The following is a 22,831-nucleotide window of genomic DNA, read 5'->3' as shown; positions in this document are numbered from 1 at the left end:
CAAAAGTTTGTCTTTAAATATCTGGTTTTTTTTAAATAAAAAATCGAAATGTACAAAAATAGAGTACTTGACGCGAGTAGCTTTTCGATCGCAAAAATAATTTGTGTGTGCGCGTCTGTCGGCGCGCACTCGCGGGGGAAGAGCACGGATGGAAATATCGCGCCGAGTGTCAGAGATGCAAAAGCAATGCAATGAGGAATTTGAAGAGGCATACCTACGAGAAGTGACGAGAACAAAGTGAAAAATTCCCGCGGCTTGTCACTTTGCCAGCGGAAAAGTTTTCAAAAGAAAAAAGATTGTGATTTACGAAAATGTATTTACACACAGTTTTACACAGATTTAGAATAACACGTCTCAATTATCAAACTACGCGAACTTTTAAACGGTCATGAGAGCCTACGCTAGATGTTTTTTACGTAATAAATAAATAAATAAATAAATAAATAAATACGCATATATATTTATATTACATTTCACGTATAAATTTGTACACATGAGTTTTGAAATGAATATTTATCACGCAAAAAGCATCCAGCGTATGCTCCCATGACCGTTTAAAATTTCGCAGTTTAGAACAAGAGCCCAAATTCATTATTTTTACATCTTAAATATATTAGTATGTAATATATCTTAAATATTTTGATTATCTCAAAGAGTGTTTTTTTTAAGATTAACGGATAGAACAATCAAATTGACGGGTCAGAGATTTTTGAATAAAATTATAATTTTGAGACGTACAAAAAGACATTTTTAAAAGTTGCGCAAAGAAACCGGATTGATCGAACGATCACAGAAAAATACTTTTCGAAAAAAGCTGAGAAACTTCTATGCAACCTTTTGTATATAAACGACGCACAACCGCAATCATTTACCGGCACGTTCTAATTCTAGCAACTGACCTAACTCACTGACAACATATGTGTGCGAATTATAGTGTATTCGTTTTGCGAGAGGATTCTGGTTGAATTTTTCTGGGGTTATCGATTTTAAAAGGGTCAAGCAAGACGCGTATATATATAATCATTATTAATGCTTAGAGTGCGTATCTCTCGAGACTTCATTGCAACACAGTAGCAATACAAGAGATTACATGTTATATTATAATACATCTACAAGCTATTCTATTCTCTATAATTACGTTTTATAATATATATGTGCGATGTGTTATATCTAGTAGCGTATAGTATCGGCTGTCTTTTATGATATCGAGGTTATTCTCTTTTAGTAACTAACACAGCACTCTCGTATATAAAACTACCACATTGTGACTCACTTTGCCTTTTATTTGAAATAATTATGAAGAACAGATGATTATACACAACTGATAACTGAGAACGAAAATGATATCTGACGTTAGAAAAATTTATTACAAAAGAATCAGTTTAAAAAAAAGTTATTTTATGGCAAACGCCATGCTAGGCTCCAGCGCGCCGGTAACTACGTGACCTACGCGATCCAGGAAAATTGTCTTGGTACGCTGACCCAGTGCGATGTACGCCGCTGGATCGAAATAACTCTCTTGGCCAGCTTCCTAGAATCACCAAAATTCTATTCGCTAACCTACGCGTCTGTACCATCTCCATTAGCGTAGCTAAAACGGATAAACCGGAAGTGGCTTGCGAGATTCGCGAGCCTTACCTATCATCCGAGAAATGTGTAAGAAAAAACGATTTGTTTGATAAATAACTCACGTTTTTAATATGAACTTGACAAACATGTTTGTAGTGTTTAATGTGTTTTTAGATGTAGATTGGGGGCTCTTCTAATATTAAGTAAATAAAAGTGATTTAAAAAAATTAATTAAAAGAATATGTAAAAAATTCACATCACTTTCACGCGCAAAAGTTGTCAATAGTCTTTTAGTGAATATTTTATTGTAACAAAGAATGATAAAAGTACTTCATATAAAATTTTTTGGAGCTAATTATGCAGAGTAAAATGTGGAAATGGTGTACCTTACGTTTTGTGTGTGTGTGTGTGTGTGTGTGTGTGTGCGTTGTTTGATCTTGGTGACAAGAAATTAAATGCTCGTTAATGACTTGTCAGCGAAAGGCGCGTTTTTCACGGAAGATCACAGATCTTGTTCCGCAGCGTACAGCTATAACGATAAGTTTATTGGATTATCGCATTGTTGCACTTAACCCGTCCAATTTCGTCCAATTGACTCGATACACCCACGCTTCTCGTCTTACGACTCGCGGGAAGCAGCAGACTGTTTGCGTCGCCGCGACGCTTTATTCACATTCCGAATTGCCGAATCACTCGAAACGCATCTTCCAGGTTGGTCTTTCGGGAGTTTGCGAACTGACGCATAGAGAGAATCTTCTAAGAAGAGATTCTCTTCGAGAAACTTGCGGAAGTGTGTAAATATCTGCGTTAATGAAACGGCACTTGAGTTGCACGTCGCATTTAACTAGAAATATTTTGTTTCAATGAACAATAAGCCTTTAAAGAGATAAATTTTTTCTGTATAGTACAATATTAAAACAATGCGCTAATTATCAGTATTATTATTATTATTAAGTGTAAATAAGTAACCAACAAGTTTTGTTCGTTAAAAGTTTGTATTGAGAAAAATAATTTATATATTTCGCTTTTTTCTCTAAAACTGTGGGATTTTTTGCTTTCTATAAACAATCATCACGCACACACACAGAACGTACAAAAAAATAAACTCTTTTAACAAAAACAAAATTAAGTCACTTAATAAAACTGGGAAATATTTGTCACTAACAAAAAAACTAACATATATAGTCTTCGTATTAAGAGCTATGTAAGTGAGGGTGTCACATATCCAGCGGCGCTAAACGGAAGCAGCCGGCCGTGGGAAAAAAAGGGTCCCGTAGCAGATTGAAGGTCGGCGACGACGTCGTCGCGTGCAAGATTAGCGTATTAGTTTATACTGGGTTATACGTTATGTCATATAAACGACCGTACATGGAGACAAAAAGCTTGTACACACATCGTCGTCGAATGTACATAATATTTCATTGAAATAAAATCAAAATAAAACTTCGGAGTTTATGATAATCGAAGTATTTAATATAAAAACCATGCAAAAAAACGCGCGCGCGCGCGCGCGCGCGCGCGCACACACACACACACACACACACACACACACACACACACACACACACACACACACACACACACACACACACACGAAGCAAATAATTGTAATGTGAAATCTTTCGGAAGTTTTAATTTTTGTGCCCCGTATGATAATTAAAACTTCTAAATGTCTTGCGACAGCACAAAGCAATCGGATTTTATAACCAAGATCTAAAAATAACAGAAGAACACTCTGTTCCTGTAGATCATTTACGAAATGAGCGCGTGTGATAGATACGATCGTTTTGATGACGGCGCGTGTATTGATCACGTAGTTGACAATTGGCCAAATAGTCCGGTGTATTGCGACAAGTCGGTCAATCCCGTGAGATCCGAATCGGTCTGACTCCGATATGCGACTCTTATCATCACGGATGTGATCGTATTTTAGAAGAGCGCCGCGTTGTTTCATAAGTAATTTTTATGAGTATTTTTCGCACATGATATAACAGCATCATCTTCCTCGCAACGTTCAAATGACCTAAAATATTTTTCTCGAGATTAAGTTTTTGTCTATTTTTTTTTTATACCTTTGTTGGCTGACTATCCGATTCCTGACAGTCAACATGTGCGTGCTAGTCAATGTTGCCGGCCAACAAATCCGAGCGCTTGAGGTGAAATTTTTTGTCAGCCTACTTTGTTGGAAGCCAACATAAACGGGTCAGAAACTGACATTGTTGGAATATGCTTTGAGTTGAACAAATTGCTTCGTATAAGTGTCGGTCATATGGTGCGTGACATGTTTGTTATGCAGTAATAATATACTATTGAACAGTTATGTTCTCAAAAAAAACATCTATTCTATCTACGTACAATCTATAGAAAGGCTACGAAGTTGAGATTATTTATTATTGCATTATTCAATAGTTCCTTTTGCGCTTCGTTTTTTTTTTTTTCGCACATAACATGTTTTGTATTGTCTGTCATCTTCTCGAGGATATCGGATTCTTTTGTCAATTCGAAGTTGATGATCGCGCGGGGTGGACGACCGCATAATAGTCAGTCGGAGAAATTCCAATGTCACGACATGGTACGTATGCGGAACCGAACCGTTGTTGAGACTCGCGAATCGTTAACCTTCGTAGTGGCGCTGTCATCATCGTTCCGTCTGTCGTTACGGCGATCATAGTGAACGCGCGGCGTATCACGCGAGTACATAAGATTTTTATGCGATGGCAAATATTGCAAGAGAACAAGGTTTCGTTTGTTGAGCCACTCGATAGATTCGTGTATAAGGGTAGAGTTTTCTTTCTTGTGTGTTGAAACATTTTTTAAAACAATAATTCTATTACCAGAATTCCGATCAGCTAAAATTCCCGACAGCTAAAAATCTTAGATACTTTGTCTTAAGAGCGCAAATAAATAAAACATTTATCCAACAGTTAAAACGCGATGTAACAAAATTGTAACCTGAAGTTAATGATCGATGTGTACTTAAATATTGATAATGGAAAACTTGGTGAGGAAAGAAGTTCAAACGAAATCGAAGCTAAGAAAAAAAGAGTAGCTAACGAAAAAAGAACTCCTTTCATAACTTGTGCGCGGAAGAAATTCTCGATCGGAAGAAAGCGCGTCTGTTGTGAAAACCATATCGTAAATCAAGACGAACTAAATATAGCGGCTTTTAATCGGCAACGTAGTAATTACCGTAGGAGCCGCGAAGTACTTTAACTCGGCGGCGTTTAATAAATTCCAAAAGGAGATAAGTGAAGAAAGAGTACCGTGAACCGCCATCGTTCATCTTGCTCTCGTCGCTTTGATCGTCGCGAAATGACTTTATCTCGCGCGATGGCCGGTCTGCGTGCCGCGCACGGGAGCTCCACTGATCTCGCGCGCGAGTTGCAGCGATCCCGGCATCATGCGCGCATCACTGCACTCTCTCGGGATCAAGCGGTCCGCAGAGATACGAACGATTTAAGCCAGACGGAACGCACTCATGCCGCTCGTCGATAAAACGTGTCCGATCACGGTCGCTGACCCGGAGTTTATTAATTCCTCTAACGCACTTTGAAAAGTCCCTTGTATTTCAATTTTATTACGGTAGGTATCAGTCGAATACTATTGGTGATTAATTTACACTGACCAAAGTCACAGACTACAGTCTACTAGTCTAACTAGTTTGTAGAAAATAATAATCAAGATATTTCGAGTTTTTACTCAGACAAAATCTAGCTGTTATTTTCTGATCTTTCTAAGTTATAAACGTAGCTAATTTTTGATTAATTTGTAATCATTTCATCTAAGTTTTTTTAGTCAGAAAATAGTGACCAGAATGTGTCCAAGTTTTACTAAATAGAAATTAACCAGCTTTTTCTATTCTATTTAACTTGAGTAACTAGTTTTTAATCAGTTTTTGACTAAAAAATATTGACTAGAATTTTTCGAGTTATTCTGGGCAAAAACTAGTTTATTCTTCTGCTTAATTTAAGTTAAATGCTGTCTAAAAGATTTGATCAATAAATACCATTTTGACACCGCCATCTGTTAAAACACAAAAACTTTCAACAAACTGACCAAGAACTATCCAGTTTTGTTTCAATAAAAGTTTTCTATCCAGTTACTGGAAAGTTATTGTCGAATAAAACTGGAATAAGAAAACTGACCAGTTTCTCTGTCCAGGTTTTTTTTCCGAATACATTTCTATCAGGATTGTGAAAGGCGATTACAATCGCATCTTGCGACAGTATACTGTCGGGCAGTATACTGTCTTTTTCTCCGCGCGATCCTGCCGGATTAATCCTGTAGGCGCGCATTATTACCAAGACATGTTCCACCGGTTCTCGAGAAGATCGCAGAAAATCGCGATGCAACAGCCTAAACTCGTCAACTCGTTAAGTCGCCTTACTCGATTTAGCGTGCATCCTGATTTCTAGAAAATCCGACAAGACCGGCCGCATGACCGACCGCAACGAGGGGTTGAAATCGGATATCTGCTGATTATGCGATGACTTGTTACGTGCTCGCGTGTAACGAGAAATAATGCGTATACAGTGTGTGCCTCGCGCGATATAATGCGGAACTTGTTAAGAAGCTGTGATAAATAGTAAACATTAATCTTTGGAATTAATTTCACGGATATTGTCAAGATTTATTAAAAACAAGAAAACTTACTTTTAATTGCGATAAGATCGATTTATCTGTTAATACATAAATCTTAAGATAAATTGTGAATGTATTTATTATCATCTGTGTATTATAAATGTCAAGGATAAGAAAAAAAAATAAAAGATAAAAGATGGTAGAAAAACAAAGAGATAAGAATATAAGAAGATAAAGAAGCATTGCAGACTTTGCGTATTTGCGACGTAATGCCACTTCGAGAGACACCGTAAGCTTTGTGGCGAAGGTTCTCGCGTGACGTCAGGGACCACCCTGTATATGCACGTAATCCTGTCGTCGCAGGACGCGACTGCGGCGAGCGAGATGAGGTCTTCTCTCGTATTACGGTTCGCTGATACTACAGTTACGTTAATGTTCGCGACAGAAGGAAGTCGAAGAGACGCGGAAGATGCGAGATCATAAAGAGAGCGATCATTACGATGTCTTCCACGTTCTACGTGTAAGCTTCTTCCTCGTTCGCCGGGAGAACGAGGCGGATTATCACCGTTGCCGTAATTAATCGGCCTGAATTTTCTATTCCGCACAGGATATGCGCGAGCTGATTAGCGTTTCAGCTCGCGCATTGTGGAGATAGCTTTTCTCATATAATTATCTTCTTTCGCACACTCTTTTTCTGCCACAAAAAGATTCGAAATAAAAAATTACACGAGAAACACATTAAAATAATCGTAATCTGCGTATCTTTTTATCAAGTTTTATATCTCATTTGTTCGTTAATAGATAATAAATCGCGCGTGATAATCGATTGAAAATTCGTGTGTGCGTACGAAGATCTACAAATAGAAATCTTGTAACCGCGTGTTTTTGCATTCTGGAATTCTCGTATCAATGAAATTCACGATTTCGATACTATCTCCGATTTATGTGTTTGGAGATTCTCTCGTAGTTGAGAATAACACACGCAGATGCGCGACGATCGCGCATTTACCGCTCGTGATCTTTATCGCCGGATCTATATAAATCCGTGAACCGTAGCGCCGACGCTTGCTCGCGCTCGGCAATGCGAATTCGCGGGACAACGGCGTCGTTAAAGTCAATTTTCGAGTTTCCGTTACACTGACGCGTAATGGTGTTTAAAACGAAATAAAGGTCGAATTTTCGAAAATATGCGCCTATAAAATATCAAAATATATGATCTCTCAAATATGCAATGAAAAGTAAGAAAACGATCGTGAAATATCCGTTGCTTAAAAAATAAATTGATTAATTCAATTTTTTTTCGCTTTTAATTATAACTGTGAAATAAAGCTCGCTCTTTTAGACACCACCGTGAGATGCTCTGCTCTATTAAACGGGGACACAACGAGGAAGACGCGAATAACGGCATCGCGCGCGCGCAAGTTCCGGCTCCGATCTTCGAGAGAGCCGGAGGCTCCTCAGAAAATCTCTGCGGAGTGCATACTTGACTCCAGCAGGAAGTCACGTCGGCGGAAATCGCGTCGCGAGTTAACGTTATATCTCTACCGGAGTCGTGCCGGAAGCCACGGAAAAAAAGAAAGAGAGGGAGAGAAAATAGCGGGACAGACGGACGCGATATAATTGAGGATTATTTCGTTCTTAATCGTCTAAGTGCTTGTAAGAAATGTCGCGCTACTCGTTCTCGTGTTATTAATGTCCGTATCTGGTGAGAAAATTTATCTCGACGCTTAGGTGTCGGTGAATGTCTAATTAAACCAAATTGACGTCTAGATGGGAAATTAATTGGCAGCGTAAATTTATGCGCGTCTTCTCCTCGCGCGCTTCCACTCGTGACCTTTCCATCAATCACACAGATTATCAATCTAAAATCATAATTGACTTTTTTTACGGCCGAAAGGCTTTTTTACATTTGATATTATTAAACATCATATCTTGACATTTGAGCGTGAAACTTAATTTCTGTTCTGAAGTCTCATTTGACATTATTGGGTCGTTGCACATTGATTGCGAAATCAACCTACCTACGTTGTTTCCACACGCGCGTGGTTGAATTTGTCGTGATTTATTAACTTTGATGTTCGACGAATTTTCATCGGAAAACCTAGGCTCAATGGCATATTTATCGATTGTCGTTGCGAACCTTATAAAGCATCGTTCCGGCGAGTTCGTTTTCTCGCCTATAAGGATGGTGCGACGAGTTTAGGAGATAACGAGCACCAGCAGAGCGACTTCGTCGTAATTACTGTGTCGGATTAGATTAGATGGCAGGATAATTCGATCACGACGACCGTCGATAGTACGCTACGCGGTCTCTAATACGAGCGCGCTCTCGAGAGCTCTCTCTCTCTCTCTCTCTCTCTATGTGACAGTAAATGTCAGTTTTTTTCAACGACAAGCGAGATCGCGGCAATGAAAGTCGTGCGCGAGAGCCACAGGCCGGCCCTTCCTACGCGCGACGGCTTTGTAATATATTGACTATTTCTGGACTCACGTTAGCTCGTGAATCAACTTTGCGGTTGAAAATTTAGTATACGCGCGCACACGCGTCCGTTCGAGCGGAAGTGCATAGGTGCGCAAAGGTTGTGCCCAACGAAGAATGGCGATATATTTCACGAGACAGATATCCGAGTTCTAAGAAAAGCAAATGAGAGGATATATAGGTTCTTTCTGCAAAATCATATTTCACGTTTGTTTTACGTACAGGTACTTCAATAAATGTTCAATCCAAAGATGTAACATCTTTATAATTCTTCACAACTTTTTTTTGTGTATTTAAAGAACGATTTAAGAATTCTGTAGATATCGAGATCCAAATATCCTAAATGTTGAACATTTAACAGGTTATTTTGTGTATTTTTCTCAATTTTTCTTATAATTGATTGCGTGATTTACTCGAGCGAAAAGCGGAGGCGGATAAGAAAGAGCGACGCGTAATCAGATGTTGACGTCATCGCGATGATTTCATCCGCGTTTTCAATGCACGTGTCGTGAAATCGCGTTCGTGAGCAGAAACATAATCGTTGCACGAGAGTTTACTTGTGGGTATACATATACCAGACCTAACTTGCAATGTCTACATTCGAATGCAACAACATTCGAATAATAATGTATACATGTGTAATAATAATGTAATTGAGATACTAAATTCGAAGAACATATTAAAGATGCGCACACCGGAGCAATTGATAGAATACGACGTTCGCGCAAATATAAATAATCGTTAATATAATTGGTTTCGTTTCACGCCGTTTCACCGTTCGATAAAAATACACAACACGACGACCGAAGAGCATCTGGTAACCAGACAAATATACGAATAAACGTTTTCTCGTTGAACACGCTGGTCGATGATGTCATCAAAACCATCGGCAAATACGCGATCGTTTCGCACACGCGAGTTTTTCTCGTAATCCTGTATGTACTGACTATAATCGTCCGAAAAATTACGTCATTTTTTACCGTTGCAAATCGTCAAATTTTTGCAAAATCGCTCTTAACGCGCAACGAGAATTCTTATCAATTTGGTCTTCTTTTATCTGTATCTTATCTATATCTTGTAAAACAGGTATTGTTGTAAGTCTGTTTTTCATTACGATGAAAACAATGAACATTATTGAGATCGTAATAGTTGCAACCTTTTAAACGTATCGTAAATTTATATGCAAACGTGAAATAACAAAAGATAACGTAACGTGTTCTAATGTAAATTTGATATAACATTGATGCGTAATATATCATTTATGTAAAATTTCAACAACTAGAAACGTATATTTACACAATACAAGATTAAAATATATGTTCACGTGTAAAGTTATACGATTTTTATTATTTATATTGCACTATTAATGATGTGATATTTACATTTATTGTTCATTTAAAATGCGTACATTTTTTTTCTGTTTTTATAGCGTAGGATCGAAATGTCTGAACACATTTCAAAATAAACAAAAATAAATATTATTTTACATTACTGTCTTGTGTTTTTCGGCTCGCATTGACTCTCTTTGAATTACATTAAATTTTTCAAGTCTTCAAACGTTTGTTCTCTTCACGTTATTTTGTTTTAACTACTGATCGATGCGTTATATTACGTGTACGTTTTATACGCCCTCGATATTCTGTAAACATTTTGGATACCAGCGGGGGAACTAGATTTATCACGAGCTGCCTTCGTCTACATTATGCGAACAGCAGCAGCAAGATTTATTCTGCTCTCGAAGCGAAGCTCGTTTCGGTCATGCAGCACGAGGATGATGCCGCGCCGTGTGCGAGTGCAACAGAGGATGGCAGCGGGGCATGCAAATTTATCAATTTAGCGCCCCGGCGCACTCAAGCGTATTGCATCATTGCGCCGTAATCGCGGCGGAACCGGCCGCCATCGTTGTGCATAATTCGTCGTCGTGTTACTTAATCCTCGCATGCACAAAATGAATGAACGGAACTGGGTCAATACAATAATAATAATAACAATAACAATGTGTTTTTGTTAACAAGAAACATGTACAATAAATTGTGCAGATTTTGTACACGACTCTCTTAATGTTGAACTATATATAAGGAGGAAATAACAAGGCACGTAAGAGAGAGCCAAGTGCTAGATGTACGGATAAAATATTTTTTAAAGTGTCAATATCGTTACGGAAATAATAAATTACTAATTTTTGATCAGTTTGTTAAAAAAATATTAGGTATAGTCAGGTTTTGATCATCAAAATTAGTCCGAAAGGAGATATATAGATGTCGGAATAATTAATTATCATGCCAAAATTTTTTTCGGACTAATTTTTATGATCAAAACCTTACTATGATACTTTTTTAACAACTGATTAAAATTTGGGTACTGATCAAAAACTGGTTTCGGTACATATTTCAATCAAATATATTTTAATTCGAAAATCTATATCGAATGGTTTGATTTGCATCATGTATATAAAAACGAACTCTCTTTATTTTTAACATATATATTTTCTTAGGTATGTTCTTTTTTTTCTTTCAGTTTGTAAAATTGTGATCACAAATATTGTCAGCAAAAATATGTTACGCAACAAACAAAGAAACCATACATTTATATTCAGTTATCTTTAATATAATAATATTAGTTATCTCTGCATCAGTTGAGAAAAATTGATAAACGCAAAATAAATCGAGTACTTTCTTTCGTCAGAAAAAATGATAGTAAAAGAGGTCGTTTGTCTCGTCGAGAAAAATTAGCCCGTACGTTTGTTTCTACAACACAACCTTGACTGTGCAAGGTGAAGTGACTCACGCAGGTGATAAGCGAAATCATGAGTTATAGCTCACGTAACTTCAGTCGGCTCGTCGTTATGGTAGTGGTAATCGAGCGAGTAGGACTCTTTAATTTTCCTATGCACCACGGGGTTCGAGCCGATCTCGTACGCCACGTACGATTTTCTTATCACACGCGCAGCCTTAGAGATATCAGCTCATCAAGTCTTAGGTCACTCTTATCGGATTATTGGACGCGCGCGATATTGAACATGGCTTCTTATCGTCAATTGTACTTCGTGCATCTGTATAATAAGATTATATGCGATAACTCGCAAAATTCATTGAACAAATATTATTAGAGTGTAAATAACACGATGTTTTTATATCGAATTAATATTGGTCAATTTCAATTACTGTAATTCATAAAGTACTTATCACCGAAAACTCGAATAGTTTTGACTACTATTTCGTCAAATCACGAGTGACTTTTCTCCTCGAAGCGAATCTCTTCTCAGGGTGGGTCACATTATTCGTATGTCGGCGCACACGTCGGTGTTCGAGAAGTCATTGCCCTCTCGGTGCGTCCTCGGGTTCTCACGCCCGCGTATGCGTGATGTCACCTGTCCGCAAAAAAAAAACAGGTGTTCATTCAAGCGAGAGACGAGATCGTTTCCTCTCCTCGTTTCCCTCGTTTTCCTCTTTTTTCTTGGTTTGAAGGAAAAAACCACGTCGTCGTACTTCGTGCCGTAAAACGTCCTCTTCATTCTCAAGTAATAGGCTATTCAGCGAACGTTTCATCGTTACTAGACCAATATCTAGCTCTTTCAGACTATAGATATAGGCGGTATTCATAGTCAGACGATGTATGAGTTGTAGCGCTTATAAGCTCAACATAGAATATTAAATCTTTGTCAAACTATAGTAGAATTTTTAACTATAGTTACATTTTTTTAATTGAATAGATTTTATATCTCGGTAATTGAACAACACAATTTATTTGTGTTACTTTGCAAAGCGCCTAAATGGCTCTTTACAACGTAGAATAGAAACAAAGATTTTTTTTCTATTTAAAATCACAGAAATAATTTTGTAATAAATTTTACATATAGTTCTTATATAATATTTTTTAGTAACATCCATCCACTAAAATTTATATTGAAAACAATTTTGATACATTCAAATGTATACGAGTCGAACGATAATCGAAAATTCTATTTCAGATAGTCCCGATGCTGCTACATCAACAGGATATTCTAGACATCCTTGCCTCGAGTGCTTCTTGGCACGAACGTGAGTACGTTAAGTTTACATGTTTCCGCATTTTATCTAAAAGGAATTTAAACGGTCATGAGAACTTACGCTGGATGTTTGTTGTGGAATAATTATAAAGGATAAAAGAATTTTTATTGTGATTTTCCTCAGAGAAGTTACAATATTTTTTCACATTCCTCTTCCACATCTCCCACAACCAATTCAAGCTGATTAGAGATCCGATTCAGTTTCATGTTTTCAATCGATGAACTCGACTTGAAAGAGACCGGCTCGAAAAAATCCGACAATGTGGATAGGATTCGAATCCTCGGATCCTCCCGCTCGCATTCAAGCTGCGAGACCACTGAGCCGGTTTGTGGAATATAAATATACATATACACACATATATATTTCTATTACACTCACGTGTAAATTTTTACACGTGAGTTTGAATGAAAATTTCAATTCCTAAGTTCATATAGGATGCTATACTTGCATCACGTATATGAGAAAAAAATCTCCGTTTACCCTATCTAATTTTAAAATATTGCGAAAAAAACAGCTTATGCCGGAGGAGTCGAGCCTGGAATCTCCGGCTTTCCGTGCCATGGCATATATGATGCAAGTATAACATCCTATATGAATTTAGAAATTGAAATTTCAATTCACTCACGTGTGAAAATTTACACGTGAGTGTAATAGAAATATATATATGTATATTTTATATTTATTCCGTGCAACAAACATCCAGCGTAAGGCTCATGATCGTTTAAATTTCGCGTAGTTCGAAAACTTAAGAACTTAAAACTCTTTGTAAATTGTCTAAAAGGTTTAATTTTCTTACACTTGAAACTTCCTGTGATACAATAATATAAAAATGTGCAATTTACGAATTTTAGATACCAATTTGTTATCTCGACGACAATGTGTTTGGCAAGTTTGACCAAACACTTTGTGACATTATAAAAACCGGAAATATAACAAGCGAAGTCGGTTAAAAGGTTAACCGCAAACTGTGGTCGTGGAAACAGTCGCGAATTTAGCTTCGAAATATCCGTGACCGTGATTTGCCGAAGGAAAATCGAGTCCGTTCCGGTGTTTGCAAAGTCGCGTAACGGGAGCGGATAAGAGCCGATTCAGCCGTGAAATTCTTCACGCACGAAAAGGCTCGGGGCTCTTTAAATCAGACGGGGGTTTGCATGGGAAAGGAACAGGTTGACTACCACGGTCAGTTCGGCTGCCATGATATCGTCGGCGTTTTGCCATGACGAACGTGCACTTATTTAATTTAGCCGCACGCAGCACGACGCGATCGAGCGTTTCGATTTTGCGGAAGACTGAGAAATGTTGCTAATTCGTGTATAATTTTAATCTCTCTTCTCTATACTCGAGCTATGCGGAACAAGTAGGCTTCAATTCCATATCTTGTGTTAGAAAGTTATTTTAAATAAATAAATATAATCAGTCGCAAAAAATTGTTCAAGTGCAATTTGTAAACAATGTAGTTGATTTTTCTTCATAAATCGCGAGTAATTTCGATTCATCTTTGATTTTAATAAAAGATAAGATCTCTAGCGAGAGATTCACAGATTTATCACGCGCATCTCGATGATCCAATTCCAAATTACAACTTGTGTAAGTTGTACTCGTAGAGAGATCTTATCTCTCTCAATCTAGTAGAACATTTCCTCTCCGCGCTGCAATGATCGCGGCGTAAATATTTATGCCGAATTCTTACACATATAGCTTCGAAATTTTTTTTCAGAGATACTAAGAAACCGTTATGTATATAACTGTTATATACAATTGTTTTATTATATCTTCTTTCGAGATCTCTTATCGATGCGTTAATTAATTCTTATTGGACATGTATTTAGTAAAATAAAATAATTAGAATTATCTAACTTTTAGTTAAAAAAACACATTACATAACAGTAAACTATAATTTTAATTACACATTCGAGACAAAACATGGAGAAAGTGCTCTTCCCGGAGAAAGCAATTAGAGAAGCGTGTAAAACTGCTCTTACATAGTCGACTCTCGTTTGTACACGCGAGATTATTTGACAATCCTAGCAACAACTTCCAATTTACTGCCGTGCAAATTCGACCGACTTTCGAGCGCCTCGCGCAAAAACTTTGCGAACCTCCCGCGATGTAACTTTAACGATCGGTCACGGGAGACCGTCGAGTAGAAATCCAACGTCAAGTGGGGTAGGAATTCACATCGCGTTGGAAACCAAGCGGCGTAGGCAACACGCTACGGTGTATTCTGCAAGATGCAGGGCGCTAGGATGGAAGATATATGTGCCTTCGGAGGACGATACGAACTCGGAATTGATATACGCCGCTTGGAGCACAGGATGCCCCGTCTAGAACGGGCACGGAGAGCGAACGACTAGAACGGAGTGGAGTAGGCATAGCTATAGTCGGCCGTTTCCCTGTAACCTTTGCCTCGCTTTTGCGTCGCGCTCAGTTGCAGCCGAGCATTCTATGGCGCGCGAACGTTAACTCTCCACGATATCTTTCGCGTCGTTTTGTTTTCTGGAGTAACGAAAGTGTGACGTACGAACGTACTCGCATCGAAAGTGTCGTAATTAGCAATCGCGTCATAAGTATCAGTGACGAAGAGTTCGATATTTTAAAGTATCGCTAAAAGTGATAATACGATTAGTTTCTTTGTGTTAATCTTTGAGTGACTAACAAACGCAACAAACGAGACAAGACGTATGCATTACGATTAGCAAAATGATCCGCTCGAATAATTTTACGTACTACAAACGCGAAAGCGGTGCCAAAGCGGTGCCAAAGCGGTGAAATTAGGCGGTCGGGAGTGATCACCAAACGCAATTTATGCGCGGCGGGAGTGACTCGGTTTGAGCGCGCAGGCGCCGGCGCGAGCGACAAGCGAACACGCTAATCGAAACGCGAGTCGCGCGGAAGCACACAGCCGTGAGGTACTAAGCTTACGACGCGCGTGGCATACTCCAATGAGCCGACGTGTGAAATTACGCGCGCGGAAACAGCAGCGGACGCGACTAAGCGCGAACCAAGATTGAGCTTACGCGAACTCGAAGCGACGCGCGCGAGAGATAGTCGCTGATGCGTGAAGTTTCATGCGTCGCAAGTGATAAAACCGCTTCAGAGAAACGCGAGTTTTTACATTTTTTGCACGGTGAGTCGACATCAGGATGAAGTACGAATCAGTGAAACGGATTTCGCAACATCTTCCCTACTTTTTGTAACGCTCGCAAGACAATATCTGAACAACTAAAAAATGATCGTATCGGTAGAAAAATAAACGTAATTTAATGCGCGAAACATTATCTGTTTTCTTCATCATCGTCGCGTTTCAAATACGTAATATGTAGCTTGATTGACAAACGTTCTCAATTTTCACGTGTCAGCATCTCCGTTTACACGCGAACTTTAGCAACCGCTTCTAATTGTTTTCTCAAAGAAAAGTACTTGTTCTATGTTTTATTTGTCGACATTTAGCGTTAAGAGAGTACTTGATACACCGACTATAGAGACCTGTAAATCGACGTTTTAGCGTCCTAAACCTAAAGTTCTCTAATTTCTAATTTCGTGTACTGCATCGCATGAAAAATGCTTCTACAGAAGCAAATCAATATAAAAAACTACATAGTGCTTTTGAAAATGAATATATAATGCTCTTTTGAACTCTTTTTTTTTTATTCATAATGATAGCACATGAGATAATCTATTCTGTCATCACAATATTTTTATTTCTCTCATCAATTAGGTAATCAAATCATAATCTGAGTGTCTTATTATGTTCTCTTTTGTCGTACTTAGTGCGCTAATTCAGTGTAAATACGTACAGAAGCTTAGAAATAATTCTACATACATGAATATGATACGGTGAGGTTATAGAAGAAAACTTTATATAAGAAAAAATTTATGCTGACTTTTGACATTTTAAAGAAAGCGCACTTTCTTAGCACAATTTACTTAATTTTGGAGAAGTATTTTGGATTTAATGCAGTAAATACGACACAAAATCAAATATTAAAAAACGTCGATTTACAGGTCTCTGTAGTCAATATCCAGTACCCTCTTAAAATGTCTTTATTATCTTACACTTTGGTTTTTTTTTTTTTTTTTTAAATACGTATGTATTTTCTCAAGTTTTTAATTAACGCGACCGTAACACGATGCAGCTTGCATGTGCATTTTTTTCTTAACATTTCTGTTTACGAACCTTGTGTCGGTTAAGAGTTAATAAGACATTTGAGATTTATTCAATATTCCTTAGTACGTTCTTCATTTTTATACGTCCGATATCACACGCGCAGACTTTGTTGTCAAAGACGCGGCGGCGCCTAAAGATAGGAATACGACGTCGGGTCTATGTCAGTCAGTGACTATGTAAACGCATTTAAAGCGGATCGTTTCGTTCGCGAAGCGTTCCGATTGATCGCGAATTGTTTGTGTCGACGAACAAATCCGATACTTGCACGATGATAATGATGATGATGATGATGACGATGATGACGATGATGATGATGATGATGATGATGATGATGATGATGACGCGCGTCCGGCGAAGACTCTCTCGACAGCACCGACACACGCCGGTTTGACAGTAGACGGTTGACTTATCGCGCTAATAATAGTGTTCTATACACGTTCCGTTCTATACACGCAGATTACAGGCGTCTGCGACACGCGTGACTTCGTAAAATCGCTTACCGCAGATATCGAACTGCGTCGCCGACTTAATCCTTTTAATATCCCGGGAACAATGCTCGGTATTGTTCGCTGTTTCCATCGTAAGCTCAATAGAACCTATACTAGTGCTCTCGACGAGTTTTTTTTTTTTTTTTTTATTGAAAATATTTCTCAACACAATATTTACTTTTTACAAATTTATTTTGGAGCATTAGCCAAGCCAGCTTTTGCCGTCACGCTCTTGTTAACCGTGAACGATTTTTATTTTTATTTTTATTTTTTTTTTATTCATTTCCGACGACCCTTGATTGATCTCTTTTATGTCGCGCTTCGTATTTTTCTCGCCGTTGTCTCCGGTTAATGAACTTCCCCATTCTTCTTCGACAATTCTTGATACTGAATTTCCGTTTTCTTTTTGTGTCTTTCCTATTGTATAGGTGAAGGAAAGGAGGACGATGTTATCGTACATGTTGCCGACGGAAGACAAGCCACCGCCCGGAGAGCTCAGCAGTCAGCAGAACAATTACCGCGCGGCCGCGAAACTGCAGAAGAACACCGCCGTGGTGAGCACGTCGCCTAGGAAACACGCGGATGCCACTAAAACGATGATCGTCTCCACCAGGATCGAGGATCCGGTCACCGGCCGGATCTCTCCGCATCCGGCGACGCAACAGTCGCGAGACTCCCGTTTGGTCGAGAGCCCGAAGCACAACGGAACCGCCGCGGTTGCAACCACCGGAGGTGGTGCGAGGAAGTCGACCTTGCACAACGCCAACAGAGTCACCAAGGACGACAGCCTCTACAGTATCGACAGCGACGTCAGCACCACTGGCAGCGAGCGCAAGAACAAAATCCTGAACGGCGCGAAGCATGCTAGTTTGAAGAGGTGAGTGTTAAATGAAAGTTACGTCAGAGAGATAAAAATTAAATTAAGAAAAAACCTTATCTCTCGTACACACTAGAGAATAATTTTCTTAATATCGCGCGTAAGATCTGAGTTTATAGTCTCATATGTGTTATCCAGAATAATACGATGAGATATCTTGAGACTGCGTTCCGATATTTACTGTCAGTACTAACATATAGCACACGCGAGAGACGTGAACGTTCATTAACTCTAAAACTTTTAATATAGCGCAATATTGTACAATCGAGATAACAGTAACTGTCAAAAATATGTTCAATTTTTAGAAAATCGAATCCTGACACACAGCTAGGATTTTTTAAAATTATTTTTCTTTTATTCTGGAAAATCGTTTATCTGTTCAAGCAGAAAATAAGTCTGAACTACTGCTCGGCATAGCAGACAGGATCCTCTTAAGACGTATTCATTCGAAATTAATGTCTCACTCAGCCGCAATCGCGAGATAAAATCCGTCAGATTTTATCTCGCGCTCTTTCGCGAGCGAGGCATTGTTATCTCGAGAAAATGTTACAAGATTAAACCGACGCGCGCTCTTCTCGGAGCAGGTTCTCGATGTGAATGCGGGCTTGTCTCCGTTCATCGAAAACCCACAATTACCCGCTTCGCACGGGTATACGAGTCTGTCGGGTTTTGCGCTTCTCTCCGAGGCACCGAGAAGAGAAGGAAAGATAGAAAGATAGAATAAGAGAAAGATAGTAGACGTCACTGGGTATCGGGTCTATAGGTCTGACTTTCGCAGCTCGTGCGAGACTTTTACGACATTTGCACGTGGGATAGGTCAGGGTCAAGCCCCGCCGTGGCTTCGACGGGGGCGTCGTTATGCGACTCGACTGCGGAGTTTCGCCTCGAACCTAACCGTCGGGAATCGTCTCTTTCGAGTGCACTTAATAATCCCGGTAACACAGACGCGGAATAGCATGAGATGACTAGGTTTGTGAAATCGTCGTTAAGTAACGCGAAGTAAGAAGAGATTTCGAAGTCCGCAGGTTTTACATTTCGTCTTCGCGGATTGTATTTCTCGAGTAAATAATCGTGACGGATTAAGAAAATAAATCATATATAGGATTTAAGGTTTTACTTTTTGAAAAAAAAAAACAAAAAACTAAAAAACGAGTTTCGAAAGAAGATTTTGTCGCGCGCAAAAATGCAATTCTTGCAATTTTCACGCGATATCGATAAAACCGATGGATTTTATCGTATACGGCCTTGTTGTTACAGCGTTAATTATTCAATAGCGCGCGAGTTTAGCGTATTTTAAAATATATCGCGAAGTGAATATAGTTTATAATAGCACATATGATTGACCGCGTCTTTGATAAAAATTCCACATTATCATTTTGCTTATTTTCTCATTCAATGAGTGAGCGGTGCGGATTAATGTCGTGTCTTCGAGGAAGAAACGTTTATTTAAGCTCGCTTCGTAATAATACTGGCAGCGATGTTTGAATCACTATAGAAAGGATGTTGTATGACCTGACCCGCTGCCAAATGTTGTTGCGTACTTAGAAAATACTGTTGCGTATTTAGCGTCTATTTTTGCGAGTGTTATACCATCGAATGTTTCGTCGTGCAAGATGTATTCGGTGAAAACGGAAACGGAATCTCAGTTCGACAAATATATAGATTAGCAAAATTAGTTTATTAACGCAAAGATGTGAGACAATCTGTAAATATAACACAATGCGAATACGCGTGTTCACGTTTTGTAATTGATACACGTCATATGTTGACAATTGTTTGAAAAGGTTAGATAGTGTAACAGTTAAAACTGTTGTGTGTGCCACAAAAGGGATTGAAATGGTGACGATTTTCTACATAGCAAACAAGAACCGTGGGATTCCGTAATCGATTCTCAACAGACCCCGGACTATACTCTCGCTAATCGACTCGCCGCCGCGGCTCGCTTCGTTCGATACCACATAAGCTCCGAGAGAGTAAAATTATCACAGTCCGATGCAGCAGTGCTTTTACGATTAAGCAAAAATAGACATTCTAAAAAAAATTTCTTCGGATGTAAAGAGAGAGAGTCTAACGACATATCTTTACTTGTTCTCTACGTTTTGTTTTCATTTATATGCGAATTACATCTTTAGAAAATGTTTATGTTTTATTTTTCTAAATAAAACATAAATAAAGAGAAACAATCAAAGAGTTCTGGAACGAGCGATATTCCGGTTTTTGACGGTGCATCCGAGCATAATTTAGAGGTCAGATCGAAGCTAGATCGATATGGGAGGCTGCCAGCTGACAAGCGACCACGACTCGCCAACCTTCGATCTAGCCCAGTTGTTGTACTGGACCTTTTTGTCTCAACTTCAAAACGATTGCGACACAACATTGTAGAAAGATTGCGTATTTCGTTCGAGTAAAAAAAAGTTACGCTTTGTTTTATATTTAGTTATTGTTTATAATGTTTTTAACTTTTTGCTCTTTTCACACTTATTTTTTTTGCACACAATTAATTTATTCTAAAGTAAAAAGTCACGGAAAGTGCGCAGACCCCTACCGTAGCCTTTGTCGATCGCTCACGTGACTTTGACACTTTCTAGTTACGAGATACGGCCACGTATGGCAGCACTCTACTGCGACTTACTTTAGCATGGACCAGAACCAATGTGGTCGGTGCTCTGCGTAGTTAGCAAAAGGTCTATCCGAGTTTTATCAGACGTACTTTTTACACTTATTGCGTATAAAACGATATTTATGCATAATTACGCTTTTAAGAGAAAAAAGAATGAGATTGTATACACATGTTGTTGAAACAATGTATTCAAAGGAACATCTTCAATGTTGCGAGATGTTGCGCCCAACAAGCAAGAGAGAGAGAGAGAGACAAAGCAGTTATCTCTTATATTTATTTATCTCTTTCGCGCGATAAATCGGTCGGGTGAGACTTATCGATCTCTCGCAACGTCTCTGACTTAATTGATTCCTTGGCGCACGCGGCGAACCGCATCGAGAAATTTATCCGGCTACAAGATTAACTCTGTTGTGCAAACCGATGAATAATAAAGCTGTGCGCAACACACGAACGCGTTTATAGCACGCTTCGTCTCGCAAAAACCGGTTTTGCGCCGCGCCACGATGATCCGTTTACGCCGGTTTCTGTTTTATTAGTGCGAATGTTCACAAACTAAATAACGCTTTGCTATAGTCGATATCTTACGCGATTTAGTATAATTCACTTGTTTTACATTTATGTATTTCGCAAATTTATACATTTATTTTCAAGTCTCTAGTTGTTGCTGTTCAAATCTTTTCATCGTGTTTCTTTATAAATACACAAAATAAATCGCAAATTACTGGACAAGTCAAGGATTTTTTCCGATTCGCTTTCAAAGCGAATAATAAACAAGCACAATATGTGCCACGTCGCAAACATGGCTTTGCCTCTCGATTTCGATCGTATTCGTTCGCAATCCGATGCCGCGCGGCGATCGCAAGATTTTCAGTTCGATATCTATTTGCGGTCGCAAATTGCGGTAATGGAAAACCGAGATTTTCTGACGTAGTTTTTTTTTTTTTTTTTTTTTTTTTTTTTTGACGTCTGACCTGCTCCAATCGCGCGCAGCTACAAACTGTTAGAGTAGATGATATTTCATTTTATTTTACTTACTTTATGTGTTACTTGTTTGTTCTTTAAAAGGAATAATTATTCTATAGAGTATCCTTTGGCTCGAGCAAAGGATCGATGGTTGAAACCTTGGTCTACGAGACTCCGGTGCAAGAGGAACCTGAGATCAATCATTTCTTGGACTACAACGGTCGCTTACCTCCTCCTATGATACCTGTGCCTGATACTGAGTGAGTAACACAACGTTATTATTGGCTAACGCCAATTTTTTTCTCCTTAAATTTATATTTTAACATTAAAAACTGTTGCATTATTTTATTTTTTATTGTATGACTTTTTCTATTCTTTTTAAAATAATATTTATATCAAATATTACTTAATTACTTAATTAGTAATCAATATTACTTAATTATTATTTAAAAGAAAGTAAAGTTTCTACAAAAAGACACACGTCGCTTTTAAAATTATGTTAGATTATATGGTGAGAACACAGACGCACGAGTGAGTTTATTCTTCGTCGAGCAAACAGCGTCTAACATAAATTTGCGCCTGAAAGATTTGATTGTAGAAGCCGATTATCGCAGTAAATCGCATCTTCGAAAACCGCCCGCCGCTCGCCCACGCACGTGCGTAACATGACGTTACTCGGCGCACCCGGTACCGAAATAACACTCGCGATCTATTATACGTGCATGCATGGTGATCGAGTGATGCCAGATTGCACAGAAATCCACGTCCATAAATACGTCAAATCGACGACGCGATGCGGTGCGAAATCGAATAAAATTTCCCCGAGCTGTATTTCCGCCGTCGCTCGATCCGACAGATGTTCATCTTTTAATGTAACAGAATAGCGGCGCAAATTGACGGATGCAAGATCGGTATGCATCGGTTTCGCAACGTTGCCGCCTTAATCGAAAATTTCCATGCGAGAGAAGCATAAGTCATGTGCTTCACCGTTTTCTCTTTTTCATTCTTTGTTTTATAGCAAAAAAAGAGAAAGATAT

At 38.6% G+C, this 22,831-nt stretch overlaps 1 protein-coding gene across 3 annotated transcripts in view; it reads left to right on the top strand.

The window, feature by feature from the left end:
- The window catches only part of LOC109853971, a 53,604-nt gene that overhangs the window by 8,320 nt on the left and 22,453 nt on the right, over positions 1-22,831 (top strand). The window contains exons 2-4 of one of the 3 annotated variants that reach the window (XM_020426596.1): positions 12,600-12,669; positions 17,763-18,211; positions 21,914-22,054. In XM_020426596.1, coding sequence (XP_020282185.1) covers positions 17,781-18,211; positions 21,914-22,054 — 572 coding nt within the window. In that variant the 5' untranslated portion in view covers positions 12,600-12,669; positions 17,763-17,780. Of the gene's footprint in view, positions 1-12,599; positions 12,674-15,597; positions 15,806-17,762; positions 18,212-21,913; positions 22,055-22,831 lie in introns of those variants that run through there. The other 2 variants (XM_020426597.1, XM_020426598.1) reach the window with 2 other exon arrangements.

This window comes from Pseudomyrmex gracilis, unplaced genomic scaffold (assembly GCF_002006095.1).
Source record: "Pseudomyrmex gracilis isolate BER0280 unplaced genomic scaffold, ASM200609v1 scaffold_57, whole genome shotgun sequence".
Classification (NCBI taxonomy): domain Eukaryota; kingdom Metazoa; phylum Arthropoda; class Insecta; order Hymenoptera; family Formicidae; genus Pseudomyrmex; species Pseudomyrmex gracilis.
This window is presented reverse-complemented; position numbering and strand designations above follow the sequence as displayed.